At 40.3% G+C, this 17,475-nt stretch overlaps 1 protein-coding gene across 5 annotated transcripts in view; it reads right to left on the bottom strand.

The window, feature by feature from the left end:
- brip1 (BRCA1 interacting helicase 1) overlaps positions 1-17,475 on the bottom strand; it is a 342,881-nt gene that overhangs the window by 228,002 nt on the left and 97,404 nt on the right. For all 5 annotated transcript variants that reach the window (XM_069911456.1, XM_069911452.1, XM_069911453.1 and 2 more), the window contains exon 16: positions 6,290-6,449. In XM_069911456.1, the coding sequence (XP_069767557.1) occupies positions 6,290-6,449 (160 nt within the window). The remainder of the gene's footprint in view (positions 1-6,289; positions 6,450-17,475) is intronic.

Here is a 17,475-nt window from a genome sequence, read left to right on the forward strand (position 1 = left end):
CCCAGTTAACCACCCCATCATCCAAATAATTAATATAAATTATGAACAACAGGGGACCTAGCACCGATCCTTGAGGCACACCGCTCATCACAGGCTTCCATCCCGACAGACAGTTAGTTGTCCATCATGACCCTCTGCTGTCTCTCCTCCAGGCGCCTCTGAACCCATCTTACTATTTCTCTATTAATCCCTAGTGACTGAACCTTCCTTATTAACCTTTCATGTGGAACCTTATCAAAAGCTTTGCTAAAATCCAGATAGACTACATCATTTGCCCTACCTTCATCCACCTTTCTTGTCACTTCTTTGAAAAACTCAACAAGGTTCGTCAAATAGGACTCCCCCTTCACAAACCCATGCTTGGTGCTCCTGATCAATATCTGCTTATCTAGATATTTATACACACCATCTCTAAGAATACCCTCCATAACTTTCCCTACCACCGAAGTCAAGCTTACAGGCCTATAATTACTTGGCCGACACCGTGCCTTATTTTAAACAACGGAACTACATTAGCAACCCTCCAATCCTACGGCACCACACCCTCCTCCAGTGATCGTTGAAAAATCACTGACAGTGCCTCCGCTATTTGCTCCCTGACCTTCCTTAACATCCTGGAGGAAATCCCATCAGGACCAGGAGACTTATCCACTTTTACTGACCCTGGAAGCTCCAAAACCCTCTCTTTACTAATCCCTATCTTTTCCAGAACTAAGCCATTTGCTTCACCTATCTCACATAGTCCAATGTCCTTTTCCTTTGTTAACACAGATGAGAAAAAAAATCATTTAATATCTCTCCTATCTGATACGGTTCCTTGCACAGTTCACCGCTCTCATTTTCCAGCAGTCCTATTCTATCCTTAACCCTCCTTTTAGTATTCACATATTTGTAAAAACCCTTAGGATTCACTTTCACCTTATCAGCTATGACACCTCATACCTTCATTTTGCCTTTCAAATTTCCTTAAGGGTTTTCTGCAATCTATGTAATAATCATACATCTTATCCATTTTTTGCTTCTTAAATTTAGTAAATGCTCTCCTCTTATCCCGAACCAACTTCCTTATTTTTCCAGAAAACCACAGTTCCCTTAAGCTTTTGGCCTTGCCTTTCGATCTGACTGGCACGTAAAGATCCTGTACTCTCAATATCTCTTCTTTAAATACCCTCCAAATCTCCTCTACATCCTTTCCAGAAAAAAGACCAGCCTGTATAATTTTCTGCAAATTTTTATTTCTTCAAATCTAGCCTTCCCCCACTCGAAGACCTTCAACCTCAGACATGACCTATCCCTTTCCATATTTAAGTTGAACCTAATGGACCCATGATCACTCGAGCCAAAGTTCTCACCAACGCACACTTTCGTCACCTGCCCTATTCCGTTCCTAACAATAGATCTAACACTGCCTCCCCTCTGTTGAGGTAGGCACCTCAACATACTGCTGTAAAAAGCAATCCTGAACACATTGTACAAAGACTAAGCCATCTTGCCCTCTCCTTGATTGTGTTTCCCAATCAATGTTAGGAAAATTGAAAGCCCGAACTATAACAACCCTATTTCTACTACACATCTCAGCTATTTCTCTGCACATTTGCTCTTCGAGTTCCCTATCCTCTTTTGGCGGCCTATTATATACTCCTATATTTGTAGCCTCACCGTTCTTATTTTTTAGTTCAACCCACAGAGCCTCACGCGATGAGTCCTCCAGTCTATCTTGCCTCAGCACTGCTGTAATATCTTCCCTGACAAGCAACGCCACACCTCCCCCTCGTACCCCGCCAATTCTGTCACATCTAATGCAGCAAAATCTCGGAATATTTAGCTGCCAGTCACAATCTTCCTTCAACCAAGTCTCACTAATTGCTAGCACATCATAACGCCACATGTCAATCCACACCATTAGTTCATCCACCTTGTTTACCACACTCCTTGCATTGAAATAAATGCATCTCAGAGATTTTCCACATTTAACTTTCTGCCTCTTACGCCCTCTACAATTGTTACTGTGGCCACTATTTATTACCCGCTGCTGTTCCACCTCCAGATTGTGCGTGAAAAAGCCTTTTTTCTTACTCTCCTCCCTAACATGAACCCTTGTCCCCAACCTTATTAGTTTAAAGCCCTAGTAAACGCCCCTGCCAGGAGACTGGTACCTCTTGGATTTAGATGAAATCCATCCTTACGGTATAGGTCCCATCTCCCCCAGAACGGTCCCAGTGGTCCAAAAATTTAAAAACTTGTCCTTTACTCCACCCCTTCAGCCACACATTCAGTCTCCACCTGACTCTATTTTTACCCTCACTATCACGTGGTACAGAAAGTAATCCAGAGATTATACCCTTTGTGGTCCTTCTTCTGAGCTCCCTGCCTAACTCCTTATATTCATTTTGCAGGACAACTTCTTCCTTCCTACCAATGTTGTTGGTACCGATGTGAACCATGACCTCAGGCTCTTTCCCTTCCCCCTTTAGGATGTTCTGGACTCGTGTAGCCACATTCTGGACCCTGGCACCAGGGAGGCAAACCACCATCTGGTTTTCTTTATCTCGTCCACAAAATCCTCTGTCCGTCCGCCTCACCAGCGAGTCCCCTATAACTATCGCTCTATTCTTCCTATTACTTCCTTTCTGGGCTACAGAGGCTGACCCTACACCTCTGCCTGCCTTAGCCTGACTATCCCCTTCCTCAGTACTCGAGGAGAACCGACTCCTGAGGATTTCAGGCTCAGATGCTCTCTCTGGAGCCCGACCTTTCTCTTTCATCCTCCTAATGCAACTCAAAATATACTGAAGTTTAATACCACCCAATATCTTATCCACTACCTACACAACACCTGCAGTGGGCACCATCCACAAATTGCATTGCCATAACTGCAGCACCTCCCAAATGCATAAGTACGAGAAATAAGAGCAAGGCTTGTAGGTGCTCAGATATGTCAATATCTGCACATTCCCTCCAAAGCATACATAATCGTACCCACCAGTACTTCATAACCAATATGAAGAGGAAGTAAAATACAAAAGTCTACAGACACCATGGTTGAAATGAAAACACAATGTTGGAGAAACTTTAACGGGTCATTGAATCTTTATAGAGCAAAAATAAAGCTACATAACCAACATTTCAGGCTTGAACCCTTCATCAAGGTATAAGAAAGGATTAAGGGCTCAAGCAAATAATGAGCAGCTGGAGGAACTCTGAGGTCATGAGCTGAAATAGTCAATCAACATTTTACATTGGGAGCTTTAATTACCACGGAAGACTTTTGCCAACTATAATGCATTAAAACATATGATCTGTCTGTTATAGAATAAATAAGTTAATTCATCTTCCTACATCCATGATAAAATACTTCACAAAATACTGAAATTAACTAAACTCAACTCAAGTGAGTGGATCTTGCCTCTTTAATCAGGAACCAATTCACAATGGGCTATGATGTGGTGCCATTCCTCCGTAATAGCCCATTCATTATCTTGCAAGTAATGCAGACTGGAAGTTAAAAGGGCTATCCTTTGCTCGTGTTGCCCAATAAGCTATCACAGGAGTTCATTTAGGATGAGACTTGAAATAATCACCAAATCAAATTATATTGGTGCAGTGGTGCTCAACAACTAGACAGAGCAATATCTGTGTGCAACAGGTCCCTGACAAAGCACAAATCAAAATACTTGATGCTCTCATTTAAGAAGAAATAAATATTATAACGTTGGCTTTAACCTCACCCAAAAATGGCAGAATTGAATCAGTTGCTTGTTTAATGTTTGTCTGACATTACTTTCTACTGTGGTACCAGCGGGTATTGCCCTCCAGACTGGTTGAATTAAATGATTCCCTTTTTATATTTCAACTGTTTTAATTGTGCCATTCTGAGAGGTTGCAGAGCCACCTCTGAGGAAAAATAATAGCAAGGAATAACTTAAAATAAAAGCATGCTATTTATCCTTACAGTGGACAAGGTCATTTTTAAGATTGGAGAGAACTCTGCAATGGAGTTCGCAGTTGTTAGTGTTTAGACTATTGGTTTTTAAGGTGTGTATTAAACTCTGAAATACACTAAACAGTTCTCATTGACCGCTCCCGGCCCGGGGTTCAGCTGCCAATGGTCGGGCTGTGCGGGCTGCCGGGGTTTGCCTAATCATCGTTTTCCTAATACAAGTGAAATTACAATGTAAAAGTTATTAATTTGTTTGAAAACACATTTGGTATGTCATGGAAATGTAAAAGTTGCAATGTAAACACAGGTTCTTTCCTTCACGACTGAAAGGAAAAATGTAATTCTAACATTTTGGTCATTATCCTCTAGATGCTCCAAAATACCAATGTGTCATCACACATGAATAGAATATTGCAAGCAGAAAATCTCAAATGTTTTGAAATGTACTTACATGTGATTATCCTATAGCTTTGTTCATATTAAGTGCATGGAGGTGGATTGGGGAGGTGAAGGAGGATTGGTGTTGGAGAAGGAATGCTACAACAAGAAAATTCAGCAATTTATTCAAAAGTTTGAGGTAACTGAAAACCCTCATGACAATATTGTCCAGAAATGTGCATGTATTCTTGATGTCTGAAAAATTGAGGAGCTGCACTTTAACTTTACGTCTGTGATTCCCTCTGTCACATACCCAAAGCCTTTAATGACGTGCTGCAATAAAATTCATACGATGTGTGCTCTTAGTTTACCATCCCGCTCAAACTTTGACCTCTCTGTGGCCTCTTGCTCCATTATTATGAAACCCAATGTTAACTTTAGGAACAAAAACTTGTCTTTAATCTAGGCACGCTGCAGCTTTCAGGAATTATTAAATGCAATAATTCATGTTCTCCATTTGCTCTTCATATTCTGATTACTGGTAATTAACTTTGTTTCTATTTCCAAAGATGCTGCACTTTTCTAGCATTTTTTAAAAATTTCTATTCCGGGACTCTGAAGAGACTTTCTTTTGTTTCTCATTCTCCTAGTGTAGGGGCGCTGGGCATTGCAGATGAAGACTCTTTGTTTGCCTTACAGTAGATGGATGTTAATCGTGTAGGTCACATTTTTAATGTAGAATTACACGACAACAAAAGGAACCTTGAACTTAATGTTTTTTTTCCCCTCTTATTCTCCTTTGCACATCATTTTCCTCATTTCCTGTCACATTATTCAGCAATAGAGTGGAATGTTAGTACAAGCTGCTGTGATTTGGGGTGACTATGACGGGAAGCAATACAAGCATCTAAAATTATCAAATCATGTATCCAAGCAGCCATTTATAAAATAAGTAGCAAGTCAAGGAAAGTGGGAAAGTTGTGAAAAAAAGACCTGAGGAAATAAAAGAAAGATAAGAAAAATTAGATAGCTGAAGGGCATAGACAGAATCGAAAGACTTGAGGAAAGGGAGAGAGAGCCAACTGGTTACCAACCAATTGACAGGATGAAAGAGAATTCAATGTCAGACGGTGCATAAAAGAGACAAAATCATGACTGCAGCAAATTATGTTTTGTCAACATTATTGGGTTCTAAATCCAAGCAAATGGCATCAAGGCAAAAGGGGATGACGGGAAGGGCTCATGTTAAAAGAACAGTCGAACTCCTGCATTCCAGAATTCACGCAACCGGGAGCCTCAAGCAACTGGCAAACAAAAAGGCAGAAAATAAATAAGTAAAATTGGCACGCTTCACCATTAGTTTGCCAATCACGCAGCATGCAATATCGAGCAACCGGAAAATTCACTTATTTGGCATCTACCAATCCTCATAGGTGCCGGGTACCAGGGCTTTTACTGCATTACTAAACGGTAATATGCAAAAAGTATCAATGATATCAGTTAGGAGTCTTAAAATAACAAATAATTAAACAGATAAAGACATTGGGATTAATCTCAATACATGGGAAGATGTTGGAAAGCACAAGGAGGGCTTTGGGACATAGCAAGGAATGTTGTCTCTGGAATTTAGTTTCCAGTTAAAATGAATATTTAACACACAGTCTAATACTTAATTATTTAGTCATTCCTTTTTCTTGACTGACAATCACTTCCCTCCCCCCATATTAAATCTATCATTGACAGATAACTAATATATATCCATAGTTGTTAATGAACCAAACTTTAAATCATTTGCACATTTACAAAGGTGCAATTATCAAATTTCACATGACATAGCCCGACAAGGACTTTCTTCTACTTCTAAATTCAAGAGCCAATTTTGAGGTTTAATTCAATGATTGATTGTATTTCTGTCTAAAGGTCAAAATTTTCTGCTGATTTAACAGGATTTCTAGTTTCTTTCTGAAATACCTTTGTTTCCTCTGTCCTTTATTATGTTATAGTAGGACTGCAGCAATGCATCAAAGTCACTTTTGTCACTTCCTTTGGGCTCAACAATAACTGCTTTGACTTCCTCCAGCTTCCCCCATAATCCTGTGAGCATCCAGCGACTTTGCAACTTGTCCAGCATCTGGAAGACAGAGGTAAGAAATATTCTTTGGAAACAAGCAGCAACTGAATCTTAATTGAACAAGATTTACAGTTAAAACAAAAACTTAAATAAATATCAACGCCAATTATCCGCTGCTCAAGTTTCATACAACATGACTAAAAGTAGTTTTCAAAATTGAGTAGGTTTGGATAGCAAGGAATGAACTGGACTGGACCATGAAGTTAATTAGATTTCCAGATACGTACACTTATACAGCACTGAACAGGCCCTTCAGCCCAACTTATCCATGCCAAACAAAATGCCCGTCTATGCTGAATCTGCTTGCCTACATTTAACCCCTTTCAACCTTTCCAATCCCTGTACCTGTTAAACGCCTCTACCACCTCCTCTGGCAGCTAGTTCCATATACGCACCACCCAGTGTGTTGATAAAAAAAATTGCCACTTCCATCTCCTTTAAATCTTTCCCTAAACCTATGCTCTCTAGTTTTCGTTATCACAACCCTGGGAAAGGGGCCTGTGACCATTTACCCGATCTACTGTACAACTATCATAATTTTATAAGTGTCTCTTTTTTGCTCCTTGGGAAACATTAACAGCCTATCCAACTTCTGCCCATAATCCTAGCTCTCCATTGCAGGCACATTCCTGTGAATCTTTTCAGAACCCTCTCTAGTGATACAAATTCCTATTAACATTTAAACTTAGACTGCCCACATGAAGTCATCCTGCTACAATTACATCCTTGCCCCCTTCAGGACCTCCAACAAATACATGCAATCCATAAGAAATAAATTTGTATAAAGAGATTTTATTATAAATATGGACACTGGATACTACATTGAGAGATGTAAATTCATATTTCAGCTGGATGAATTCTGTACATACAAAATTTTGTGAAGAGTTCATCTATAGGATATATTGATGTCATGGTCTATCAAACACACAAGTTAACAGTGGAAAAACTATTAATGAGTTCAAAGCAGAAAAAAAAAGTTCTATTATTGAGGGCATGCATTTACATCCAATTGATAACATTCATTTCAATTAGAAAAGGAAGAATAGAGCATAAATATTCATATTAATTAACAACTTCCTTAAATGGGCCTCTGTTTATATTGTCACAGGAAGAAATGCATTGTACGATTTCATTGCAGCAAGGTTCAGGAGGAGCAGATTCAGCATTAATAAAATAATTATTTGGAAATATAAACATTAAAATGGAGTCGAAACATCTCCTAAAGTCTTGATAGGGTATGACAACAATTTTTTGTGATTCCATATGTTACTATTTCTAAGATGGCAGAGGCCGACAGCATCGAATCCACGCTGAAGATCCAACTGCGCTGGGTAGGTCACGTCTCCAGAATGGAGGACCATCACCTTCCCAAGATTGTGTTATATGACGAGCTCTCCACTGGCCACTGTGACAGAGGTGCGCCAAAGAGGTACGAGGACTGCCTAAAGAAATCTCTTGGTGCCTGCCCCAAGAGTGGGCTGATCTCGCCTCAAACCGTGCATCCTGCCGCCTCACAGTTCGGCGGGCAACCTCCTTTGAAGAAGACCACAGAGCCCACCTCACTGACAAAAGGCAAAGGAGGAAAAACCCAACACCCAAACCCAACCCACCAATTTTCCCCTGCAACCGCGCCTGCCTGTCCCGCATCGGACTTGTCAGCCACAAACGAGCCTGCAGCTGACGTGGACATTACCCCTCCATAAATCTTTGTCCACGAAGCCAAGCCAAAGAAGAAAGAAGATTTCTAAGGCCTCCAAAGAACAAAGTCCCAGCTAGATTTGTCAAGAAGACAGTGCAGGTTTCACCATTATTAAAATCTTTAACAAGAAGACACAAATCCTACACAAAGTGAAATAATTACATCAACTCACAAATATATTTGAAGTAAAAGATTTTAAAAAAATCATTCTGCATATCTACGTTAGAGTTAAAATTAAGAGGTTGGACAAAGAGTGAGGGAACATAAAGTCCTAGCACACAATATAATCAGCAAAAAATAAAGCAAGATTTTATTGCCAGGGTCTGAACAAATTTAATCTCACAGTTACCTTGACTTCAAATTTCTCGGTGCATCAATGCAATTTATAGATGAGGTGGCTCCTGTTTAGCCTACTGTTTCCATGCCAGTCAAGAAAAGATCAATTAAAAGTATATCCACTTTCCAGATTTTGATCTTGAACTGGTGAGATTACAGAACAGGACATGTTCATTCTATTTAAATGTGGTGACAGTTTCTATATCTACCAAACTATCTAGCAATCAAGTTCCAAACCTTTTCAATCTTTTTGGGGAAAATATTGATCCTCAAACTCAGTATAATCCTTCTTTCCTAAAATGTCGAGCACTGTTACACTGAGCTCTGACACACTTTTTTCAAGGCTGTGTACTCAGCCCACTCCTGTTCTCGCTACTCATAACTGCATCGTCAGATCCAGCCCCAATAGCGTCATCAAGTTTGCAGATGATACAACAGTTTTTAGCCTCATCAGCACCAATGATGAGCAGCACTACAGAGAAAAAAAATCTCATGATATGGTGCAAGTGACAACCAGTCTCAATGTGGATGAGGCAAAGGAGATGATTGTGGACTTCAGATGGACCAGAAACGACTACCCTCACTACAAATCAATAACTATAGTGGAGAGAGTTCCTTGGAGATCACAAAACTAGTGACCTATTGTGGACACACAATATGTCCTCACTTGTCAAGATGGTGCAACAGCGACTACAATTTCCAAGAAGACTGAAGCGGAAAAGGCTACCAGCCACTATTAGGTCAACCTTCTACAGGAGTTCTTGAAGTGCCAGTTGATGAAGTAGACAAAGACGATGCGGTCAAACAATAATCATAGTTTTTATTAGCAGAAACTCATAATGAAAGACAATAGATACATATACAGTTATATCCAAGGGGAGTGTCCTTTACAGTAGAGATAATCCACAGCCAATGTTAGTACAGTAAGGCTTGCCAGAGGGGAGACAGGCAGCTTGGCAGACATCCACCACAGTTCTATCAAGAGCGTCCTGGTCGGTTGCATCATAGTGTGGTACAGTAGCTGCAGAAACGGATCAGAGATCAATCCACAGGACTATAAGAGTGGCAGAGAGTATCTCTGGAGTCTTCCTTCCCCACCATGCACAGAATTATGTAGGACCATGAAAATGTGGACATAAATAGCCTTCGTATCTAAATTTAAATATTTTTAAAATTTAAACATACGACATGGCCCACGAGCCGATGCCATCCAATTACACCCAATTGACTGACACCCCGATACATTTGGGAGGGTGGGAGGAAATTGGCATACCCATGGAAACATATTGACACAGGGTGAACATACAAATTCTTTACAGACAGAGCGGGAGTTAAATCCCCAGGTCGCCAGAGCTGTAATAGACAATAGGTGCTGGAGTAGGCCAATTGACCTTTCGAGCCAGCACCGTCATTTATCGGATCATGGCTGGTCTTTCCCTTTCAATAACCAATCCCAGCCTTATCCCCATAACCCTCAACTCCCCTGCCCACAAGAGCCTTATCCAACTCTCTCTCTCTTAAATCTATCCAATGAATCCGCCCCCACTACCCTCTGTGGCAATGCATTCCACAAACCCTCAACTCTCTGGGTAAAATATTTCTCCTCATTTCTGAGTTAAATGGCCTTCCCTGTATTCTTAAACTATGCCCTCTAGTCCTAGTCTCACCCATCATTAGGAACATGTGCTCTGATTTCACCCTGTCAAGCCCTTTGATAATCCTAAATACCTCAATCATGTCTCCCTTCATCCTTCTAAACTCCTTCGCATATAATCCAAGTCTTTCTAACCTATCCGCATAGGACAATCCTGCCATCCCGGGAACTAACCTTGTAATTGCACTCCCTCTATAGCAATTGTGTCCTTTCTTAAATATGGGGACCAGAACTGGACGCAATACTCTAGGTGAGGTCTCACCAGGGCCCTGTACAACTGCAGGAGGGCTTCTCTACTCCTATACTCCAATCCCCTCTTTATGAAAGCCAACATACCGTTCGCCTTCTTCACCGCTTGCTGAGCCTGCACGCTAGTTTTCAATGACTGGTGAACAAGTAGGCCCAGATCCCTTTGCATACTCCACTCCCCAGCTTAACTCCATTTAAATAATATTCTGCTCTCTTGTTTTTGGCTCCAAAATGGACAACGTTGCATTTACTCACATTAAACTTCATCTGCCATCTTTCCACCACTCCCCTCAACTATCCAAGTCCCCTTGCATTTTCCTGACATCCTCCTTGCTCTTTACACTACCACCCAGTTTAGTGTCATCAGCGAATTTCCATATGTAGTTATTTATCTCCTCATCCAAATCATAAACATAAATTTTAAACAACTGAGGGCCCAACACCGACCCCTGCGGGACCCCGCTCATTAATGACCCGTTTATCCCAACCCTTTGTTTCCTATTTCTCAACCAATTATCTATTCATGACTGCACCCTAACCCCGATACCATGCTCCTTGATTTTGCAAACTAGCCTCCTGTGTGGGACTTTATCGAAGGCTTTCTGGAAGTCCAAGTACACCACATCCACTGGCTCTCTCGAGTCCACCCTCCTTGTTACGTCCTCAAAAAATTCCAGGAGATTAATCAAGCAAGATTTTCCTTTAAGGAACCCATGCTGACTAGCACTTGTACTATTATTCCTTCCTAAGTGTTCTGTTATTACTCCTTTTATGATAGATTCCAATATCTTCCCCACCACAGATGTCAGGCTGACCAGTCTATAATTTCCCGTATTCTCTCTCCCTCCTTAAAAAGTGGTACAACATCAGCCACTTTCCAGTCTGTAGGTACTTCCCCGGAATCTAAAGAACTTTGGAAAATGTCGACTAGTGCTTCCACAATTTCCAGAGCAACCTCTCGAAGCTCCCTGGGAGGCAGCCCATCAGGCCCAGGGGACTTATCAGGTCTCGCACTAACTGCAACGCTTACCCTGCTGTCCAAACTGTATCTGATGGTCTTTTCAACAAAACATGAATGTAAACTCCTTCAGCAATTTTTGTCATCAACACAATTTGTGTCCTGGTGAATTCATGAAAAAGAAAATAAGAAATGACAACCCAGTTAAAAATCTTTAATCCTAAAAAGCTGTATTAAATGTTGGATTCCAGGATCTTGAGTGATATACATCATAGCAATGTCTGGCATGGTGAAACACTATTTTCCAAAGAATCAATTATTACAAAAATGCAAATTATAGAGTAATAGGGATTTTAAAAATACTTTACTGTTCTGCAAAGCTGGAACAACAAACAGCACCTGATTATTCTCAGAGGTTAACAAGTCAAGATCAAGAAACAATAGATAAAGGATTCTATGCAAGAGATTTGGAACATGTTATCTCTATGTACAGCAATTGAGGCAGAAACTATAAACAGATTATATATCAATAAAAAAAATCAAAGGAATAAGGAAACTGTGAAATATAATTAGATATTTTGGTTTATGTACAAGGGAAAAAAGATTTCAAATTTGTCAGAATACCTACACGACATCACATACATCCCCGAGTTTCTTTTCCCTGCAGGCAAAGCAGAATTACTACTTATTGGTGGTGAAAAAGAAAGGGTACACAAAGTACATGAAATCAAATAAAGAAATGTAAACAAACTGACTGCAACACAGAGAGGGAGAGAGAAAATAAAATCAGGTGGAGGGGTAGGAGCTGTTGCTGAACCTGGTGGGTGCGAGTCTTATGGCACCTATACCTCTTTCCTGATGGCAGCAGCGAGAACAGAGTTTGTGCTGAGTGACGTAGATCCTTGATTGCTGCTGCTCTCAGACATCAGCGTTTCCTGTAGATGTTCTCAATGGTGGGAAGGGTTTTGACTGTGATGTTCTGGGCTGTGTCCTTTTGCAAGTCTTTACACTGAGGGATATTGGTGTCTCCATAGCAGTCATCATACGTTCCACCACACATCTGTAGAAATTTGCCAGGGTTTCCGATGTCATACCAAACCTCCGCAAACTCCTGAGGAAGGAAAGTGCTGACATGCTTCCTTCACGTGCTTTCTTCACGATGCCATTAGTATGTTGGCTCCAGGAAAGATCCTCTGAGATTGTGATTCCAAAGAACGTAAATTTGCTCACACTCTTCAGCTCTGATCCCCCAACGATCACTGGATTGTACATCTCTGGTTTTCCCTTCCTGATATCAACAATCAGCTCTCTGGTTTTGGGTGGCATTGAGTACGAGGTTATTGATTGTGCACCATTCAGCCACGTTTTTAATCTTCCTCCTGTATGCTGACTCATTCTAGATTAAATTGAATAGCATCCTGCCATGTTTAAACCTCTCAGATTATTCAATCTCTCGGCTTAAAACAGGTATTCTCAAAGCTATCGTTTAGGAATTCAACTTTGCTTTATTTTGTTGATTGTTCTGCCAGAATTCACAACGTGAACTTCAAATCAGAGGCAAGAATCCAAAAATCAAACTTAAACTGCAAAACCAAGTTGTTGAAGGCCTATCATTTCTTTTAACTATAATTCTGCCATTCTAATTACTGCTTTAATGCTAATATCATAATTCTTCAAGACAAAGACAGATCTGAAAGTCATTTCCCCACTTTCATTTTTGTGTTTCTGTTTTCCTCATTGATGACGTCTAGATGCAAAATCAAGGAGCCCCTCCAACAGCTGGAAATGGGTCACAGAAGGTCAAATTAACTTTTAAATCACCATAAAACTTTCAAGATTTTAATATGGGATATGACAAAAAACTTCTGATGCTAAATCCCAATGGAACCATATAGAGAAGATCACTTTCATTTTCTTAAATTAATCTCTTCCAACTCCATGGCAACAGATGCATTCCTCAATTTAAGGGATACTATAGTGTCCCTTTTCCTGCGGATCAAAGTAAAGAAATCATCCATATGTGACATCCTGTATTTCAACTAACTGTGCATCAGTTGTCAAGTATCATTTGGCCAATTCAATGTGTTTACCCTATTTTTTAATAAACTTCAAATTCTTGAACTTCTGCAACATTATTAACTAATCCACAGCCTCTAATCTTATGAGTACCATGGTGAGGAAATCTTTGAAGACACACTGCAGATGCTTGAATCCATAGCAAAATCTGCTGGGGGAACTCAACAGGTTGAGCAGCATCAGTGGGAGAAAAATAATTCTCAGCATTGCAGGCTGAAACCCTTTATCAGGACAGAATGAGGAGGAGAGAGAGCTGGTATAAGACATCACTTTTCATCTCCTTTAATTCCTTAGCTTCTATGCCCTTCACCATGATAAATGAATATTTTACATCTGTATTACAGACCTCGTTCATCTCCTGTGGTTCCACACGTAGCACACATAGACAACCATAAACAAAGCAGAACCACTTACAACAAACTTCAATCATAACGCTCTAAATTCTGAGTATTCTGTGCCCGACACGGAGACATCAAGACTTAAATTTGTATCTGATCATTTAAGTAATACCAAATAGTGAGGAGAGCAACAGATGGCTGATAATTTATTCACCTGTAACTAACAAATGTCTACCCAATTTGAAATTTGACTTACAATAGAAATTTCAGTAATGACAAAGTCTTTTGCAGTTTGACACTTTATGCCTTTTGCAAAATTATCCAAAATAATGACCTTAATGAAAAGTAATTTAAAAAAAAAAACAAGGCCATAAGAAATTGCAGAGCTGTAAACTTAGGCCATCACAAGAACCAACTTCCCCCCCATCTAGGTCTATATCTTCCATTGTGTTGGGGGGATCTGCTAAAATCGTAAAGGATTCATCCCACCCTGATCACACTCTCTTCCCCTTGCCCCCTTCAGTCAAGCATAAGATGCATGCAATGGAGAACTCCAAATTCAAGAACCATTTTTAGACATCTTAATGGATCTCAGCCCACCCTTATACCATATTCTCTGTACATAAAACTAGTGGAAAAACTCAGCTGGTCACACAGTGTCTATTAAAGCAAGATATATATAACCAATGTTTCAGGCCTGAACCCTTCGTTAAGGAACAAACAGAAAACAGGCAGAAGCCTGAATATAAAGGATGGGGGAAGAAGGGACAGGAAGAAGAACACAGCCCAACAGGCAAGAGGTCTTAGGTGGATATGAGTGGGAGGGCAGGAGAAAAATAAGTCAAGAAATGATAGGAGGGAGGGTTTCATTCTCTAAATGGAGAGGGAAGGGGGTGGAGAGCTAGAGGAAAGGAGACAGGGAAAGAGAGAGATAAAAGGGAGGGGCACAATGGAAAGTCGATCTCCATCTGGTGGCGAGTGCCCAGACAAAATATTAGGCATGGTTCCTCCAACTTGTGAGTGAATCCTCAGGGGTCACCTACTGCATCTGGTGCTCCACTGGTGGCTTCCTCTACATTGGAGAGACTGGATGCAGAATGGGAGATCCCTCGGTTGAGAGCCTTAGTCTGTCTGCTGCAATAATGGACACCTTCAATGGCCCACTATTTCAATTCCACGCTCCATTCCCTCACCAATCTGTCCTCGGCCTCATGCACTGCCAAACCAAGACCACCGCATATTGAAGAAAACACACCCAAAGTTCCTTCTGGGCACTCTCCAACCAGATGGCATTAACATAAGCCTCCAGTTTCCATTATGCCCCTTCCGTGTCTCTCCCTATCCCTCTGTATCCTTTCCTCCCCACCCCCTTCCCTCTCCATGCAAAGAGCAACTCCCTTCCCCACCATTTCTCACCTTTTTTTCTCCTGCCCTCCTATCCATCGCCACTTATGACCCCTGACTGTTGGCCTTATGTCTTCACCTACCTCTTCCTCGCTTCCCCCCCAGTTTTTTTATTCAGAGGCCTGCCTGCTTTCTGTTCATACCTTGATGAAGGGCTCAGGCCTAAATCATTTGATACACACCTTTGCTTCCTATGAACACTGTGTGACTTGCTAAGTTTCCCCAGCACATTTGTGCATTGCATCACAAGTCTGCAGACTTTCCTGTTTAACTCTATTCCTTGTACGATGTTTGGTATTTTTCTCAATATCCTACACTAGCTGACTATCGTAACATCACACGGTACTGCCTTTATTTAATTATTTTTATTATTATTATTGGACTACCTGCTGGAATGCTGAATAGTACCCAAAATTAAGCTTTTTTAAAAAACTATCACCGCAAACATTGACAATAAAACATTAATTAATTAAAATCCCTCAATAATAAGATCATTTGCTTTAGTACATGAAGACAGAATAGATCATGGCAAAGTATTCATACAAATTGTCAAAATATAGAAACAGGCATCTCAGACATCATACAAAAAGAATGAAAAATCCACCAGTCATAGCCAGAAATTTCAGGGAACAAGACCAGAATTTCTGAATGCTATACCACCTGGAATGAATCAGTCATGCATTAGCTAGTATTTAAAAGTAATTAGGATGGAGGACTTTGTTGAGTTAATCTACAGTGGTCATAAAGGGATCTGTAATTTTGATAAATATGTGTTGGAAGTGTGAAGAGATAAAGCAACATGGCAATCAGGAAGTAAATTCCTGGATGTGTGTGTAGGGTAGAGCTCAGGTGACCAAGTATTAGAAAAAAGCCTAATCCAAAAGAATGAATGAGACTTCAGCAATATGTGGTAGAAGGTGGAGGTAAGCAATGGTTTTGAAGTGAAAATAGGTGGACAGCTTGTAGAATTAATTTGGGCTTTCAGAGACTAGACTGCGCATCATTAAGTTGAATTGAAACGAACAGGCTTTTGAAAGATTGCAGGAAAAGTGAAATTTATGTTTTATTTGTTTTGGAATTCAGCTTCAAAAGTGACCATGTATGTTTTAATGACTTAAATTGTACTTGTAATTGAGCAATTAAGTTAACTGCTATGAATCAGATTTTGTAATGATACCTCCTTGGATTTATTGGCATCGTCAATCATGTAAGTAAATCTTACACTTCCTTTCCCCCCCCCCCAACTCCCCTCCACCCATGTGCTGCAGTAACCTTTACAAATCTCTCATGCACCAACCAATCTCTATTGATAAAACAGCAATATCCTAGCTAGGGGGATGCCATAACATATCCCTATTTCAGTAAGCAGAATTTGCACACCGAGCTTGATGATTTACTTCAATTTTACAATACTGAGATTACCAGCAAAACATCTGGGGAATAATGGGAATATATTTCAAGAGATTTTGCATTAGTGTGCTAGGTCAACCATACTCACCCTTTATTTTGGCAATGGGCCCCTTCAAATTCTACTCAAAGTTTATGGGCCCTCTAGCTTGTGAAGCAGTTGTTTAGTTGGTTTCTTCTGTACTTCTTTTCTCCAACTACACAAACACACGAAAAGTATTTTATGATTTCAGTCCATGTCGTTCCCCCCCCCTTAAATGTGCTGTGGCTGCCTGGGGTTGGGGGGGGGGGGGGGGCATATGGCCCCTGTTGAGAATGACTGGTCTAGAACCAGATGGGAAGGCAAAACAAGCTCTCCCCCTGTTGCACATTCACAAGCATCTAGTTCAGATCACTTCAATTCCAATTAGACTGATATATTCTTCAATGAAGAACATTTTAAATGTTACTAAAATCAGCCCATCATATAAAACATCCTGTTTAATATTTCCTAAAGAAATGTATTGGGCAACAGTTACGACTGAATTCACTTCAATCACAGCAATAAGAAATTAGGAAATGAGCAGATGATCCTATATTTAAGATAACTGCCAAGTGAAATGAGAGGAGCAACAAGAAGAAATTATTTTCCTATGCAGCAAGTCATTAGAATAAAAAAAAAGTTGTAGAAGTAGGGTAGAAACTTTGGTAACATAATTACAATACACCCTTCATTTTCCAAACAATGATTAAATCTGACAGGTACATCATTCTATCTTCATCAACATCCAAATCTTTGTAAGCTTTATTTGATCCCATCCTCACCAATCCACCTGTTCAGGACACATCTGTTCTTTGCTGGAGTATCCACTGCAAAATTTTGTAGAGACAAACTCCCTTCATGTTACTTGTCTGAAAGAGTGAAT

The sequence above is a fragment of the Narcine bancroftii genome, chromosome 14 (genome assembly GCF_036971445.1).
Source record: "Narcine bancroftii isolate sNarBan1 chromosome 14, sNarBan1.hap1, whole genome shotgun sequence".
In the NCBI taxonomy this organism is placed as follows: Eukaryota; Metazoa; Chordata; class Chondrichthyes; order Torpediniformes; family Narcinidae; genus Narcine; species Narcine bancroftii.